Below are 16,902 nucleotides of genomic sequence, written 5' to 3' on the forward strand. Positions count from 1 at the left end.
AAAGGACACGTATTAATGGGAGAGAATGTATGAGGGAGCATGGCAGAGAAGCAGGGAGGGAGGGCAGCCCTGGCCGCCCAGCGGGGCTTAGATTAGCAGGACCTTCGAGAAGGATCTTAGGATAAGGTTCTGACTTTATCGCAGGCCAGCGGAAGTTGTATTTCCCCAGTTGTTGTTCAGGCACCTGCAGCATCCTTTCTGCTTCTCTTGAGTTTCTATCCTTGGAGGTAGAGAGTGGTAAGTGTGAGCCACCTACAGACAGAATGTAGCATTTCCTTCTCTGATGACTTGGGAGTCGTCGATGTTGACTGACAGTATTTTAGTTCTCTTTGATTTAAAACAGAGAAGAACAAATGTGAAATTGCACAGTGAGACTTTTTTTTCCCAATGTGGTACATATAGATTCTTTCAGTTTTGATTATGAATAACAGTTTCTTATAATGTATGTATCTAATGGGCCACACACAGCATTGTTTTTATGCTATATGCATGAGAAATTTAAATGAAGGAGAAAGTTTAGGAGTGAGTGTGTAGCGAAGTGATTCAAATTGCCAATAAGATGCCCTTGCCCAACAGCGCACAGTACCTGGGTTCGATTCCCCCGACTGCATCTCCAGAACCAGCTCTCTGCTAATGCACATATGAGGAAACAGAGGCTGTGGCATAATCAGTTGGGTTCCTGTTACCTATGTGGTTGGAGTTCCTGGGCCAATTGCTACCACTGTAGGCACTTGAAGAGGGAGTCAGCAATAAACTTGGTTTACCTGTCTCTCTTCGACTCCCAGATTCCTAGATAAATACTGTTGAAAAGAAAAGAAAATGTGGAACTCCATGCTTTACATCTGTTCTCTGACATTTTAAAACTTATTTTCATATTGTATGTCATTACTGATAATAAATTATGTATTTTCAACCCCATGAATTTCAGAAATTATTCTTACTATGTTTAGATTCTGACCTCCTGAAAATCACAAATTCAAACCATACTTTTAAGACATAGCAGTAAAATTTAGTCAAGGATAAAGATTGAGCTGGTGGGATGGCTAAGTTTGTTAACCCACTGCCTTTTAGTGCTAGCATCCCATATAGGTGCCAGTTCATGTCCCAGCTGCTCCACTCCAAACGAAGCTCCTGACTCCTGGCTTTGGATTGGCTCAGCTGTGGCTGTTGCAGTCATTTTGGGAGTGAACCAGTGGTTGGGAGACCTTTTTCTGTCTGTTTCTCTCCATAAATTTGCCTTCCCAATAAAATTGAAAAAAAAAAAGTATAAAGAAATGCACCATCACTCACTTTCATATTGAAAAGGTATTTGCTTAGAGCTGTGCTCAAATTGATTCAGAAAAGTGTGAATTAGACACTAAGGTTACTCATGCACACTGTTTGTCATGTGAACAATCAGAATTTTTTTTCTAGATTTGTTTAGAAGCTACCCCAGGATTTGAATGATGGACTGAAATCATCTCTAAATAAGTCTTCATCTTATTTTGTTTGCTACTCATAGGCTACATAGGAAAAAAAGTGTGAAGTATTCTGATTACTTGCCAACTGCGTGAACAGAAATGAACCACAGATCCTTATTTCATTGTAGATTGATTTCCTATCAGTCAGGGCTCGTGGTTTGTCAAGAGTTGTGATATCATAACGTGAGTGAACTCGCAATGGAAAGTTGTAACTGGGAGCTGTCTGGTTTTGCCTGGGAGCTATCGAGATAGCAGTTAACTCTTCCCAGGAAGAGAGCCAACCAAGACACTTCCCCCAAGATGATGTCATTTTCCGTATGTCATGGTGTCTGTAGTCTTGGGGCCTGAGGGATGGTGGAGGAGACACACAGACTTCAGCTTGGAAAGAGGAAGAGCCCTTGGCACATGTTGGGCATGGGTCTGCCATGGCGTGAGATGCAGGGATCAACACACCAAAGTGTCAAAATGGGTCAGACTTCTGATGCTTGTACTGCCTGAAAGTAAATGGAAGTCAACGAATTCGGAGCCTTTGGGGTGTACTCTCCTTGGCGAAGTAGCACCAGCTTTCTAAAAATAAGAGATATATTTATTAAACATTGTATGTCATATAATATATTTATGTATGTATTGATATGTGATATTTTATATATACATATTATATATTTTGTGTGATAAGTATACTGAGACCCTAAGTCCATGGGATTTGAATTGGATCTACATAGTCTTATCAACCCTCAGCTATTTTAGTTAACAAAATTGTCAGATGAAAAACTGACTGGCATTTTTTTTTGACCCTTAAAATTTTTGATTAACATTGATTAGCTTTTTAAAGCCAATCAGGGAGAGACCGACGGACAGATAGGGGTGGGGTGTCTTGGACCCCCATCTGTGATCCACTCCCTGAGTGCTTGTGATGCTCCGTAGCCACGCTGAAAGTGGGAGCCCAGGGAGGTGGCCCCTACGGATGGCAGGAGTTCAGATCCTCGAGCTGTTATTGCTGCTTCCAGGGTCTCCATTAAAAGGAAGCTGGAGTTAGGAGCTGGAGTTGGCTCCACACACCCCAACATTCTCACAGGAGAGGCAGCCCACTCCAGAGTCCTGATTGATCTGCTAACTACCAGCCCCTTCACCGACTTTCTAACAAACTTTTAAAAACCTATGATTGTTTTCTCCTACCCGTTGACACAGAGTCAGACACACTTCCATATGGAGCCGGCTTTGCTGGCTTGTGAGTGGCAAAGACCAGACTGTACATGTTAGTTCAGGGGAATCTGATGGCTTTGATTGATTTGGTTCCTGGGAAGCTGGGTAAAGATAATCTACTCTCTGAAACTGCCTTGAGGGGGTCATTGTCCTGTTTGGGCAGTTAAACAGTTGCACGGTTGGGGCAGTTGCAAAATAAGCGATCAGAGGCCAAATATTAGCTGGGCTTCCCCTTTGCTTTGTGGATGTGATAAAGCGACTTAAGTCTGGAAGACTTTCTGCGCTAATGATTTCCTGATGATTGGGACTTAGCTGGCAACGAGCAGAAAATGCTTTTTTGTATTTGGTGAAAAGATGTCATGTGACATTTACTGTGCTCCAAATTGTGTGATGCTTGAGTAACTGACCTCTCCCCCTGCTTGTCGCATCGTGTAGGAGGCTGCTCTCTGCAGACAGCTGCCCATGGAAGCGGACACTCTGGCCACGGTTCAGGCTGCGGTCAACCCACCTGCCATGACTCCCGACATGAGGTCTGTCACCAATAACAGCTCAGACCCCTTCCTCAATGGGTGAGTCGGTGCTTGGGGACCATTGCTGTCTGTAGTATGTGATCTGGATCATCAGATGGTCTCTGTTTACACTGGAACAGGTGTGGAGGTAGAGGGTGGAGATGAGTACAGAGGGATGAGTGGGTAGAGCTGTCAGACGTGGAATTAACCCCTAGTCAATAGTTTGCAAGCAGAAATGGATTTAGATTTTAAACAAGGTGATGTTGTCTAGAATTACACTTACGAGAATCCTGTGGTTTGAAGGAGTCAGCAGGATGAAAGTTTGTAATATGACAAATTGAGAGCAAAGCAAGAGGGAGCATTTCTGAGATGTGGAGAAGGTCTGTAGTTAGCAGGATAGTACAGTCAGTGGTTGCTCTCCGGCAATGTGAAAGATTATTGGGGAAAGAGCATGAATGCCACCGGAAATTCATTCCCCTTTTCTTGCATTTTTGATGTGAACCCAAAGTTATAAATTAAAAAATTAGTTAAAACAACTGATTGTTAAAAACTGAAACCCAACAGCAGAAGGAAAAGTTGTTAAGTGGAAATATCCTGATGAGTAGAAATGGTGAACTTGAATTGTAGTCCTTGAAACACAAGCAACACGTTATTTCCTATCTTTTCTGCCTCGGCGGATATTTTTGGTAAACAAACAAGTACAGTCTTAAGTGCTATTAGAGAAAAGGAGAAACAGCAGAAATCATGAGGGGAAAGGAGCTTTTAAGTTGTTGACTTTAAAGTAATGACTGTACGGAAAAGCGTAAAGACTGACGCTCAGGCACCCAGCACCCACGTTTGCCGCATTTCCGCCTAATCGTATTTTATGTAAATAATGTGTTACAGTTAATATTTGAACCCATCCCTGTTGCCACTGAGATCTCTCTCTTTTTTTTTTTTTCTTTCTTCTAGTAAGTAGGCTTGGTATTCGGAAGGTGGTGTGTCCACCACATATAATTTTTTTTTTATCAATTCATTTTCATTTTATTTAAAAGGCAGAGAGACAAAGAGAAACAGAGACCTTCCTTTCACTGGTTTGCTTGCGACAGCCAACCAAGGCTGTCATTCCTGTGCACATGAGCGTATGTGTCCATACTGAGTCAATATCGGTTTTTATTTTGAAAACAATGTATGTAAATTGTGTCACACTTTATATATAGAACGGTGTCCATGTTAATGAAATTGGTGTCAATGTCCTGTAAATTAGCAATTTTATTTTTGTTGTTGTCAAAGGTGTATTTATTTATTTGAAAGGCAGAGTGACCAGAAAGAGAGGGAGCAACAGAGATGTGCTAACTGCTGGTTCACTCCCCCGATGGCTGCAGTAGCCAGGGTTGGGCCAGGTTGACACCAAGCACCAGGAGCGTCATCCAGGTCTCCCACAAGGGTGGCAGGGGCCCAGTGCTCAGGCCTTCTTCCACTGCTTTCCCAGGCACATTAGTAGCAAACTGAACTAGAACCAGTCTAGCTTCAATTCAAACTGGTATTCATATGGGATGTTCCTCCTGCAGGTGGCAGCACGCTGTTGGCCCCAACGAATGATCAGTTTTATGTGGTTACCACTTATTTTAATGGACTTAGAACATATTTCAAAGTTAAAGGGAGACACAAACTCTGCTTCCTTTTGTTGCCTTGCAAGTTAGGCAGACTGTTGGGACATACTAGCCTAGCGTTTTTGTGACTGTACTTTCATTGTCAAACTTCTTTCGCGGGCTTGCGTCTGAATTTGTCCATCTTCTGCCCTCCAGAGGGCCCTACCACTCCCGGGAGCAGAGCACCGACAGCGGCCTGGGGTTAGGGTGCTACAGCGTCCCCACAACTCCAGAGGACTTCCTCAGCAATGTGGAGGAGATGGATACAGGTAGGAGACAAGCTGCAATGGCGTGCAGTGTGGTCGTGCTTGACAATAGTGTCATCAGACACCTCAGCCCTAAAATCCAACCAGAAGCACTAGTGCCCAGTAGCGGCATCGAGTGACAACTGGAAAGCCACCCGATGATTAGTACCCAGTACTAGTGATTAGCCCCTGCTCCGTAGCCAATTCCAATAGAGTGATATACACGCACACACAGACACACACCAGGCCTTTAAAAAAAAAAAAAAAAGCAAAGTCCTAATTAAATTCTTTTTAACTTTTATTTATTTGAAAAAGCAGAGGGGAAGGAGTGGCAACGGAGATGTCCCATGCAAGGTTCAATTCCCAAACTCCTGCAATAGCTTGGGCCAGGCTAAGCAGGGAGCTAGGAACTCAGGCCAAGTTTCCAGTGGGTGAGGCTTGGACTCAACCTACCTGAGCCACACTTGCTGCATCTCCTGTAGCATCTTATTGTTGCCCCAACAGCCGCTCCTGGGAACAGGATTTTCGACTCTGTTTTCTTGACCTTGTTTCATATAGCCCCTTCATCACTACCATTAAGAAAGCCTTATCTGCTTTATCATATTCTACAGTGGGTATTGGTGTCATGCTAGATTATAGTTGTAACATATGGGTCACTTCTCTTGGGACGTGGTCCTGGTTTATGTGGCTCTATCACTGTGCATAATTTTTTCGTGTCACTGACTGCATTTGGGAAGTAGACAGCAGGGACATTTGAAAGCAAAGCAACTCAGGGGATTCCACGTGGCCAGCTCTAAGTTCCAGGGTGGGGACAACATTTTGCCTCAGCATTTGGAAACAGGACCAAGGTGACTTTCACCTCCTCCAACCCAGCCCGCAGCAAGCTTCCCTGATATTGTTGCCTTTTGTCCTGTTCTTAAGAAATGGGGCTTCCAATTGTAAAATGCAAAGTTGCTCTTCTAGATCATCTTGGACCTCATGGTAGACCTGCCAGAGGATACCCTAGAGCCAAAAAATGACATCTGAGGTGTGCAGTATTTGGAGTAATTCATTCGCTTTTTCCATCATCATCACTGATGATGGTTAATTGTTTTGTGATGAAAGAAAATAAAAGATGCTCTCAGGGTCAGAGATTTGGCACAGGTTTGAAGACAGCATTTGGGACACCCGCAGCTGTACTGGAGTGCGTTGGTCTGCGTCTCAACTTTGTTTGCAGTTCCAGTTTCCTGCGAATGCGCACCTTGGGAGGCAGCAGTAATGGCTCAAGCCCTCAAGTCCCTGCCTCCCACACAGGAGACCTGGATGGAGTTCTTGGCTGCCAGTTTTCCTTGGTCCAGCCCAAGCGCTGAGGGAGTGAACCAGCAGGTGGAGGTCTTTTCTCATCTGTCCATCTTGTTTCTTTTTCAGCCTTTCAGAGAAATGTATTAATTGCAAAAGTTGTTTTCCTCAAGCATTTGCTCACAGTGCCTGTGTTTTGCTAGGCTCTTGTAGAAGGTTCCTCCCTGTGCTGTGAACCCAAATTGTGGCTGGGTCACAGAGTCACACTCGTAGGCAGGTGTCTGCCCAGTGCCATGCTGGAGCTGCCCACGTGGCTTTCCCTGGAGCACCTCATCCAAAGTTTCGGGGGCCAACCTGGTCTGTCCTGCGAGGACTCAATGCAAGAATAGTTTGAATTGCTCATTTTCCTTTCCTTTGGTGTTTGACTTCAATGTTCTGTCTTCTCTCTCTTTTCGGTGTGAAAATTACTTTACTGCCTTTGGAACAGTCTTAGGTAGCTCCTTCCTGTGTTTAAACGTTGTTTAGTTTCATCTTCTAAACACTGGGGAGCCAATAAAGATAAAAAGCAATTAAATAAGCCAAAAAAAAAAAAAAGAAAGAAAAGAAAAGAAAAAAGAAAAAAAAAAAGCCCATAGGGAGATTTTTTTTAAAAGAATGGATTTAATTCTTAAAAATTTTTTAAAAAAAGATGTATTTATTTTTATTGGAAAGATGTACTAATTTACAGAAGAAGGAGAGACAGGGAATCATCCGCTGGTTTACTCCCCAAATAGCTGCAACAGCTGGAGCTGAGCTGATCTGAAGCCAGGAGCTTCTCCTATGTCTCCCACACAGGTGCAGGGTTCCCATGCTTTGGGCCGTCCTCCACTGCTTTCCCAGGCCACAAGCAGGGAGCTGGATGGGAAGTAGCGCAACTGGGACATGAACCAGCACCCATATGGAATCCCAGTGCATACAAGAGAAGGTTTTAGCCAATTGAGCCATCCTGCGTGGCTCTCTCTTGGAATCTTTTTAGCACTTATTTGAGAGGCAGAGAGACAAAGAATGAAAGCTGCCACTGGTTCACTGCCCCAAATGTCTGCCCTGGCTGGGGCGGGGTCAGGCCAAAGCCAAGAGCCCAGAACTCCTTGGGAGTCTCCATTTGGTAATGAGGCTTGAAGTACTAGAGCCATCACCATGGACTCCCAGGAGGTGCATTTGCAGAAGCTGGGCTCAGCATCATTGCACCTGTTTTAAATGAGGGTCAGCAGTGGGCTGGCTGAAGCCCTGAGAATGAGAGCTGTGTCTGTCAAGGGCTTCACAGAAGGGATGACAATGGTTTGCTTTGCTTTCATTACAGGAGAAAATGCAGGTCAGACACCTATGAGCATCAACCCCCAGCAGACCCGTTTCCCAGATTTCCTTGACTGTCTTCCCGGGACGAACGTTGACTTAGGAACGCTGGAATCTGAAGATCTGATCCCTCTCTTCAACGATGTCGAGTCTGCTCTGAACAAAAGCGAGCCTTTTCTGACCTGGCTGTGACCACTACTGTTGTAACGTGGGTGCAGCTGGGACCTGACGTTTCCTGGGCCTCTTGGAAAAAGCCATGGAGCAGAGCAAGCGTGCGTGCGCAGGTGCTCCCCTCTCTGCCTCCACGACTCATGCTCACTCCCTCCTTCCCACGGGGCCAGCCTAATCATTGCCTGGTTTGCATCAACACTCACTTAAGCTAAACAGAAATGCATATTCTATCTTCATTTTCTGCAAGCCTGCATTCCTCTGAAAGAATACGCAGAGTTGCCCCCGCTCTGTCTATCTCTCTATCTCCCTCTATCTATCTGCTCTCCCACGGCCAAACTTTCTGGGTGTTAGGTGAAATTCATCCATCACTTGAGTACAAACCATTCAGACAGGCAATTTGGTCCAGGAAATGGGCAGAAAATTAGATCTGATTTACGGTTTCAAAGGCTATACTGATGATGATAGCAGTTCCAAATGCTTTAAAAATCTTTTTAACTTGAGCTTTAGAACAACAACAACAACAAAAAAAATCATTCTATGGCTGGTAAGATTCTGCTGTGTGGGATACAATGCAGTTTTGAAGCCCTGCTGGCTCTGAGAGCTCTTTTACTGCGCACGTACCATAGCATGCCTCGTCCTGCCTGCTCCATTCCTTTCGGCTGCATGGTATCCAGATGGCATTGGACTGCCAGCGGGAGGCCCCCAGCCGTGGCCGTCATGGTCTTACACCTCTGAGCTTAGCAAAGAGACCAGTTTGGTACTAATTACAAACATGAGTGGATCAAAACTTTTACAAGTTGGATCTTTTTTAAAATGGTGGCTAAGAATTTGATAATTTTATCGAGCAATGTAATTTTGTTGTCGAGGGCAAAGGGCAGTCAGATATTGGCAGATCAAGCAGCGGCAGCTTTTTGTCTTTACAACTCTGCTGAAAGCACACTCAACAAGCTGTTGCTTTTCAATTCTGCTTTTAAGATGTCAAGTGTTTAAAATAATCCTATCTATGAAACTGTGTGAAGGATGAAGCAGAAGCCTATGGTGGAGACATATGTTTCTGAATTCAGCAAAATTGATTGCTAAGTGTATTAGCCTAATCCTGTTTGCTATAGTTGGTATCAAAAGGCATGACCTATGTACTCAATACCTCTTATGTAACCAAAAACCATTGTTTATTCGCTTTGAAGGACTGAGAGCGCGTCATGTTGAGCTGGCACGCCATCTATTTGCATGGCCAATGAAGTCCTCAACTGTTGAATATTTTGAACTGACATTATTTATAGTCTATGAATTTAATCTTTTGTTTGAAATTCATTCGTAATTCAGGTCTCTGAGAGGAACCTTTCAATTCCCAACTGCGGGGAGCTTATTTGTTGGGGATGTTTTTTTGAGGTCCTGATGGATCGACAGGACTGTAGGTCTACAGAGCGGATTTGATCTTGTGGGCAAGAAGGCAAGTGCAGAGGTGGGAGACGAGGTGGAGCCGACATGGGATGCGGTGGGCACGGTGCCTGTTGTGAAATGGAAAGGGACAAGGGATAGGATTCCCCCTCCCCCCAGAGCAAGTCGGGCAGGAGGTAGGAGAGGGGACCCCAAAGGACAGAGCAGCGATTCTCTTCTGCAGCATTTCTACCCGAAGAATTTTCTTGTCGGAGAAACGAAGGCTTTGGTGCACTTTTCGTGGGACGCAGAGGGGCAGGGCTGGTGCTGGGTGCCCTGTCCAGGCTGAAGAAGTAGGCAGAGAAGAGCGTGGACCTGCTGCGGCCTCTGACACCATGGAGGGATGTCCTTTACCCCGAAGGACCCGTGCTTTATGTCCCCTGTTCCTTCCTTTTGTGTCCTTGGAGCAGTTGAGGATGGTGTTTCTCTTGCTACTACATCGAAAAGGAGCGCTATATCTTTTTCTCTTTTGTTAGCAAAAATTGCAAAAAGAGTTGTACATTCTTTCTAAGAAAAAAAAAGAAGAAGAAAAACAAGGGACCTAATAAAACTCAGCAGTGTTACTGTATTTTTTAAAAAATATTTTTATAGACTCATTTTCAGGTTTTTAAATAAAGAAATAGCTACCCCACTCTCTCTTTTTTTTTTAAGTAGTTGAATCGTTGATGATTTCTATTATCAATTCTTAGAAGTGATTTTCTAGTAAGCTTGTGGCATTAGAAAAATACTAAGACTTTTGTAGCAGAATGAGTTGAAACATTTATTAATAAATATCATAAATATTTTTCCAGAATAAAATACGGACCTTAACTATGTGTTTACTAATAGAGGAAGCCAGATATAATTTTGTTGTTGCTATTTTTAGGGCCATAAAGTGTGGCCTTTGTTAAAGAACACTAAAGCCAGAAATCTTAAAATAAGGGCAGGTTTTTAAACGGCTGTTTCCTATTATTGTAAGTGTTAAAACCCTTGCAGAATTCATGATAAGGTGCTATTTATACTATATTTCTTATCATAAGACTGCCAGGATAGCTAGTCTTATTCTGAAACCAATCAGTAGTCCCCCGACTCCCCCCAACCCCCCTCTTTTTTTTCTTTTTTTTTTGCCATGGAAAGGACATGTTAAACGTGAAATGGAAAACTTCTAGCATGCTCCAGGGATCCTTTTCCTGATGCATTTTCCTGAAAGTAAATGGATTTTGGAAAGTGGGTTGTGATTCTTATCTGAGTCATTGCTAGCTGGTGTTTTGAGCAGAAGGGTTAGGCTGGGAAATGCCATCCCTCTCCTGGCCAGGTGTGGGGAGCACCGAGACCAAGCCCTGGGGTGCTGTCGCCCCCACGTGGCAGAGGAGCTCCCTGCGGATGGTGGCCGGGTGGCTGCTCTTTCCAAGTTGTGTTCTCAAGCTGTAGTTCTCGGTAGAAGCGACTTTGGAAAGGACAGCTTTTATAGGGGGGAAAAAAATAAGCTGTTGAAACAGAAAAGGACATCGTAGACTAATTGGGAAAATGGGCGATTGACGGAGACCGTTTCCCTAACCCACTGCATCATTTCTGTACTAGTACTTAAAAAAAAAATCCTACTTCTACATTCTGTTATATGACATGTGTGTGTATTTTTAATTTAGAATGTTAGCATACAGGGATATGCAACCAAATCAATCAGATCAAACTGTTTTACCTGGAGTTTGGTACTGGTTTTTACTTTTCTGATTCTGTATAAGAAAAATAAATACAATTGAATTTCCACATGCAGCCTTTTTTCCCCTCCCTTTCTCTGTGTGTGTCCTTTCTGGAGGTGGTGCTTCTGGAGCAGCTGATGTAACGCTCCTGGCTGACCAAGAAAGAAAATTCTCTAGGCAAACTGTGTTTTGGCTGCCATGCCATGTCCCGAATGTCCACCCAATTCTGCTTCACATTTTATTTGAAGAAGTCCACTGAGCATTTTAAAGGTGTGTATTTCACTCTGTCCTGCCAGCAAGCACATCGTGTCTGATGAGACATCGGCGCTGCAGGGGTCTCATTCTTTCCTTTTAGTAATTCGGTGCGTCCTCTCTCATTGTCAAAATGCAAACCGAAGTGACAGCTCGTCCTTCATTCCGAGATGGGCCTTGTGACAGTGTATTATCTCTGTCTGTTGAGCCCTTTGGTTTCATTGTCCTGTTCCTGTGTCTACTCAACAGGAAGTGACAAGTGAGAGCACCTGCAGCTCAGTCAGTGCTACACAAAGGGATATTGCTCGAAGCACCTTGCCCTTCATCCAGAACCTACAGCTCACGCACTTAGAAACCATATTTCATTGTTAACTTTTTTTTTTTTAAAAAGATACATTCATTTATTTGTTTAAAAGACGAGTATCAGAGTGGGGAGGAACAGAGAGGCCTTCCATTTACTGGTCCGTTTCCCAAATGCCAGCAATAACCGGGGTTGAGCTAGACTGAAGTCAGGAGCCAGGAGTTTCATCTGGGTCTCCCCCAGGTGGGTGGCAGACCCTAGCACTTGAGCTACCAGCTACTGCTTGTCATGCAATAGAAGGGAGCTAGATCAGAAGTGGGGATGGAGGGCTGGCATAGTAGCCTGGTGAAAGCATGCACCAGAATTCCTTATGGGCAACAGTTCATATCCCGTCTGCTCCATTCCCATCCAGCTCTCTGCTTGTGGCCTGGGAAAGCGGTAGAGGTTGGCCCAAAACCTTGAGACCCTGTACTGCAGGAGACCCGGAAGAAGCTCCTGATTCTTGGCTTTGGATTGGCTCAGCTCCAGCCATTGTTGCCAATTGGGGGATGAACCAGCAGATGGAAGATCTTTCCCTGTCTCTCCTTCTCTCTGTAACTCTTTCTTTCAATAAAAATAAATTTGAAAAAGAAGAAGTGGAGTTGGGACTGAACCTCAGGCACTTTGTGTAGTGTATAGATTAGATTCTTAACAGACAACATACCAGGTGTCCTCTGCAGGCTCTATATCCTCCGTGTACAGCCGGATATGCTGTCCACTTCTCTCTCTGAGCCACTGAGGTGGCCCAGCCCTGACACATGCACTCCACGGTCAGCCCATGAAACCTGCAATCCTCTTCATGGCTGGAGTTCTGGGTCCAGCGGTTCAACTGGGGGGGTCCCCAAAGAGACATCATCTGAGGCTATCCAGGCCCGATTCTTGTGTGTGCTTACCAATTACAGGGTCTGGCACAGTCAGTCGCCCAAATCAGCCTAATGCACACACTGGTGATTACAATGGCTGGGTCAGTTCTGACTCCAGCCCTGTCTTCTATGCAAGCCAATGGGTGTTGCAGTCCAGCCCGATCCTCCCCACTGCACAATCAGCTTCACGTAAACCAGTGGGAGCTGCAGCCTAGTTGGAACGACCCACAGTAACCCCCACCAGTCCTGCCCCCTGCCCTGGTTCATGTGCCTGTCAGTATGTACCGCTGACTGATCCAGTCTGTCCCACACCCCATTCAGCTCTTGTACATGGCAGTGGGCATTAAAGCTTAGTTCAATCCAACCAGCCCCCTATCCAGTCCGCACTGCTGCCAGTGGGTGCCACTCTCTAACCATGCCTGCTCCTAGTCCTGGTTCTCATGTTCACCGGTGGGTGTGGCAGCCCAAGAGGGAAGTGCCACTAGTTCCTTAATGGGTCTGTTCTCACACCCAGACCTTTCACTCTCCAGGTGGTTCTGCAGTCAAGCTTGACAGAATTTGCACCCAGGCCAGCATCTGCCAGCTGAGGCTGCAGCAAAGCCCAACCAACCTTCACCCACTCTGGTTTATGCATATAATAATGGGTACAGTCAGCCCAGCTTGGTTTTCCCCGATCCAGCTTACATGAAGGCCAACACATGTTGCAGGCCTGCCAGGCCTGGTCTGCCCCCATTCCAGCTGTCATGCTCACCAGTGGGAGTGGTTCAGCAAAGGAGCACCATGCAGACCCCCACAAGACTCATACCTCTCCTCCTGGGCCTCACTAGCGTCCTGCCAGCTGGACGCTGCAGCTTAGTCTGGCATGGCCCACCTCACATTGGCTCAGTTGCTTCCATCCCTGGCTCATGCAAACCAGTAGGTACTGTAGCCTACCTCAGCATGACCTGTGCTCCAGCCTGGTTTCTTCATTTGCCCGTGAACTAGGGTTGGTTGGCTCTGTGTGGTCTGCCCCCTCCTAAAAGCAACTCACACACTTGTGAACAGATGGAGCTACCTTGCCTGGGCCGCCCAACACCCAGGCCTGGACCATGTACTTATCCTAACCCACAAAACGGAAATATGGGCCAATCATATGAATATAACATTTTGGCCAACATAGATACATGATCATACTATGTCGAGATCACACATGTTGTATCATGCTGGGAAGATTTGGGGGATAGGTTTCTGAATATCTAGGGAAGGGTCTAGGGATTCTATTGCACAGGTTAAAGTGCTACACGCTGTGTTGATATCTCACAGCCCCCAGCCGCTCCACTTCTAAGCCCACGCTCTGCACCTGGGAAAGCAGTGGGAGACAGCCAGAGCGCATGGCCTTGCCACCCACGTCGGAGACACGCACGCAGCTGCAGGTGTCTGGCCAGTCCTGGCTATATCGGCCACTTGGCAGGTAAACCAGTTTGTGAAAAGGCTCTCCTCCGGTCCACCCCGACTCCCGCCAAACTTTCAAACTAATTCATTTAAAAAACCCTTTATGCCTTTCTGGAGAAGGCATCACTTTTTCTCTCTCGTGTTTCCTGTGCACATTCAGTGCCTTTTGGTATTCCAGGGCTCAGCCAGTGTTTACTTAACCGATGACTGAGTATGTAAATGATTGGGCCCAAGATACATGTGTATTTGTCAATTTCATATATACATGCCTGGCTAGTGGCTATTAGTGGTCCTGAAAATGTAAAACAAAACAAATAGGGTCCTAACAGTTCCGTATTCTTTGATATCTTCAGGAGAAATCAAATCTTAGAACTCAGGCCCTTGGACCAGCCAGCTGTCTACAGTTCACTGCCTGAGGAGGACGCTAAGGCCTCGAGCGCTTGGAAAACTCGGAAGCCACGATAGCTCCCAGTGGAAGCTCTTCCATTGGCCTTGGGCTTGTCATCCCTCTCCTATGGACTGATTCTTGTTTTTGTTTTGTTCATTTTAAAATTTCTTCTTAATATTGTTTACATAGTTGAGAGGGCTGCACCCCCATGTGGGCCTTTGATTCTGGTGGGGAGTTCAAGCCCAGAGGAAGGTGGGTGGCACATATGTTTCAGGTTTTGTTTTGTTTTTCCCTGGGGTGGGGAGCAATCGTTTGATGATGCCTTAGACACCCGACGTGGGGAAGAGTGTCCCAAAGGTGCTACTTCAGTGGTTTTAAAAGTTCTGAGAAGTTGTTTTGATTGTTTCGGGGTCGAGAAAATCCTTCCACAATATACTGTTTGACAAAGTCCACCTTAGATCCAAGAACATGCTGCAAAGCTTGGCCGCAATTGTCTAGCCTGTTCTGCTTTCCTTCCTCTGACAAGGCAATTGACAACTCCTGCTGGCTTAGATGAGCTGGCAGCCATGCCCCCCACGTGCATGTGGACATGCTGTCTACTGCACAGGCATTAGCAACTGAGGCCCAGTCCTGGAATACGCACTCCAAGGTTGGAGCACACATCCTGTGATTTTCCCCAAAGTCAGGGTCTGAGTCCAATGGTCCAGTTGTGGAGTCTCCCAAGAAACCTTGCCTAGGGTGACCTCAGACATGACTCTTCCGTGTACAGCAAATGCAGGGTCAGGGGTCTGTCTGTCACCCGTAACAGCCCAGCAGGGCAGTCTCAGAGTTCCCCTATCAAACCCTTTCCCAGCCCCAAAATGTGCACGTGCAGGCAGGTACTTTGATCAAACCTAGCATGGCCTACCTGGAGTCTCAGCTCTCGCTGATGAGTGTTTAGCCTAGCTCAGCCAGGTACAGCCTACACCCAGTCCTAGCTCTTGTGCATGCCAATGGATGCTGTAGCCCTGCCTTGTCTGGCCTGCCCCCAGCACTGGCTCTCGTGTTCCATGGTGGGAGCTGCAACCCAATAGTAAGTCCCCTAAGTTCCCCTACCAGGTCTGCTGTCAGCCCTGGGTCTCATACATGCCAATGGGGGCAGCATTGGCACTTGGCATGGTCTGCCCTCTATCCCAGCCCTCGCATGTAGGAGTGAGTGCTACAGCTTGGCCTCACCCTCTTCTAGCCTCAGATTCTGTATCAGGTGGGTTCTCGTCAGGTGAATTGTGTGGTTCAGCCTGGCTCCACCCTTTAAGTTCTCTGTGCAGGCTAGCAGGTACTGCAGTCTCTTTGAGGCAAGCTCAGAATTCCCCTACAGAATCTGCTCCCAGATCCGCTTCTCTCACATTCTGGTGGGTGCTGTGGCCCAGCCCGCTGTGTCCCCCTGTTGTGACACTCACGGGTGGGTACTGTGGCCCTCTACCCAGCTTTTTTGAGAGCTCCGGTGCGTGGTGAGCGATGCTACTTAGCCCAGCCCAGATCTCCCGCATGGGTGGGAGATGAGCTCAGAAATGAGCTTCAGCTTCCCCTCACTAAACCATTCTGTCTCAGCTGCCTTGCCTACCTGCAAGTACACTGGCCTGGTCTGTGGAAGCCGTTCCTTTCCTGTTAAACACTGACAGAGAGGAAGATCTTCCCTCCGATGATTCACTCCCCAAGTGAGTGCAATGGCCGGTGCTGAGCCGATCCGAAGCCGGGAACCAGGAACCTCTTCCAGTTTCCCACATGGGTGCAGTGTCCCAAGGCTTTGGGCCATCCTTGACTGCTGTTCCAGGCCACAAGCAGGGAGCTGGATGGGAAGTGGAGCTGCCGGGATTAGAACCAGCGCCCATATGGGATCCCGGCGCGTTCAAGGCGAGGGCTTAGCCGCTAGGCTATGCCGCTGGACCACTCTAGTAAAATTTTAACAGAAAGAAAAGATAGCCCATTTCCAAGATCAAGATGGAATAAAATAAAGGCTTAGGGAATGAGTACAAGTGCTGGAGGAGGAGACAGGAGGCCCTCCGTGTTCCCCATGGCACAGGGAGTCTTACAGATATGGCCATGTAAGTGTTAATAGCAGGCATGTGTGGGCAGTCACCTGTTCAAGTTCACCCCAGGCTTCATTCTGGCAACTGGTGAAGTTTAGGGCCTGGGAATTGTTTCTAACTAACGTAGTGACCCCAGCAAAGCCTCAGAAAGTCTTAGAACTTTGATTTCTTTACCTATAAAACCGGCCTAATGAAGAAGCAGGTGGTTCAACAGGGCGATGATGAAGGTGGCAAGAGGAGGACTGGACGTGAAGTGCCAGCAGCTCTGAACCGGTGAAGTTTCCAATCCTGCCTTCCCATGAGTGTTTCGCTCAGTTTCCCTGGTCATATTCCCTCCCTGCCTCCTGCCCTTCCACCATCGCCCAGTAAGACCCCACTGTTGCTTGGCCTGAGCCTGGCAGCTTGAACAGCAACCCGCCTGCATAGAGACGCTTGTACTGGACGGTGCCATCTCTGATTGGCTTGCTTGCTCTCATGTCCATGCCTTGCACCTATGAGGCTCCTGAAGCATGTTTTTTGCTGGAAAAATATTTGGAGAGAATCTGAATTATTTAGAAAGCTGGCCATACCTGTTCTCAGACTCATCTGTTGCTGATTAATTGAGCTGCGTCACC

At 46.4% G+C, this 16,902-nt stretch overlaps 1 protein-coding gene across 1 annotated transcript; it reads left to right on the forward strand.

Annotated features, from left to right (window-relative positions):
- Positions 1-3,098: 3,098 nt before the first annotated feature.
- Positions 3,099-9,791, forward strand: LOC121167670 (WW domain-containing transcription regulator protein 1-like; the record flags this gene model as incomplete). Its single annotated transcript, XM_040997222.1, has 3 exons — positions 3,099-3,232; positions 4,960-5,072; positions 7,666-9,791. Coding segments are annotated over 3 exons (432 nt in total), but the record flags the coding sequence as incomplete, so codon positions are not given.
- Between the last annotated feature and the right edge of the window lie 7,111 nt (positions 9,792-16,902).

The sequence above is a fragment of the Ochotona curzoniae genome, unplaced genomic scaffold (assembly GCF_017591425.1).
Source record: "Ochotona curzoniae isolate NIBS_2020 unplaced genomic scaffold, NIBS_Ocur_1.0 patch421, whole genome shotgun sequence".
Taxonomy (NCBI): Eukaryota; Metazoa; Chordata; class Mammalia; order Lagomorpha; family Ochotonidae; genus Ochotona; species Ochotona curzoniae.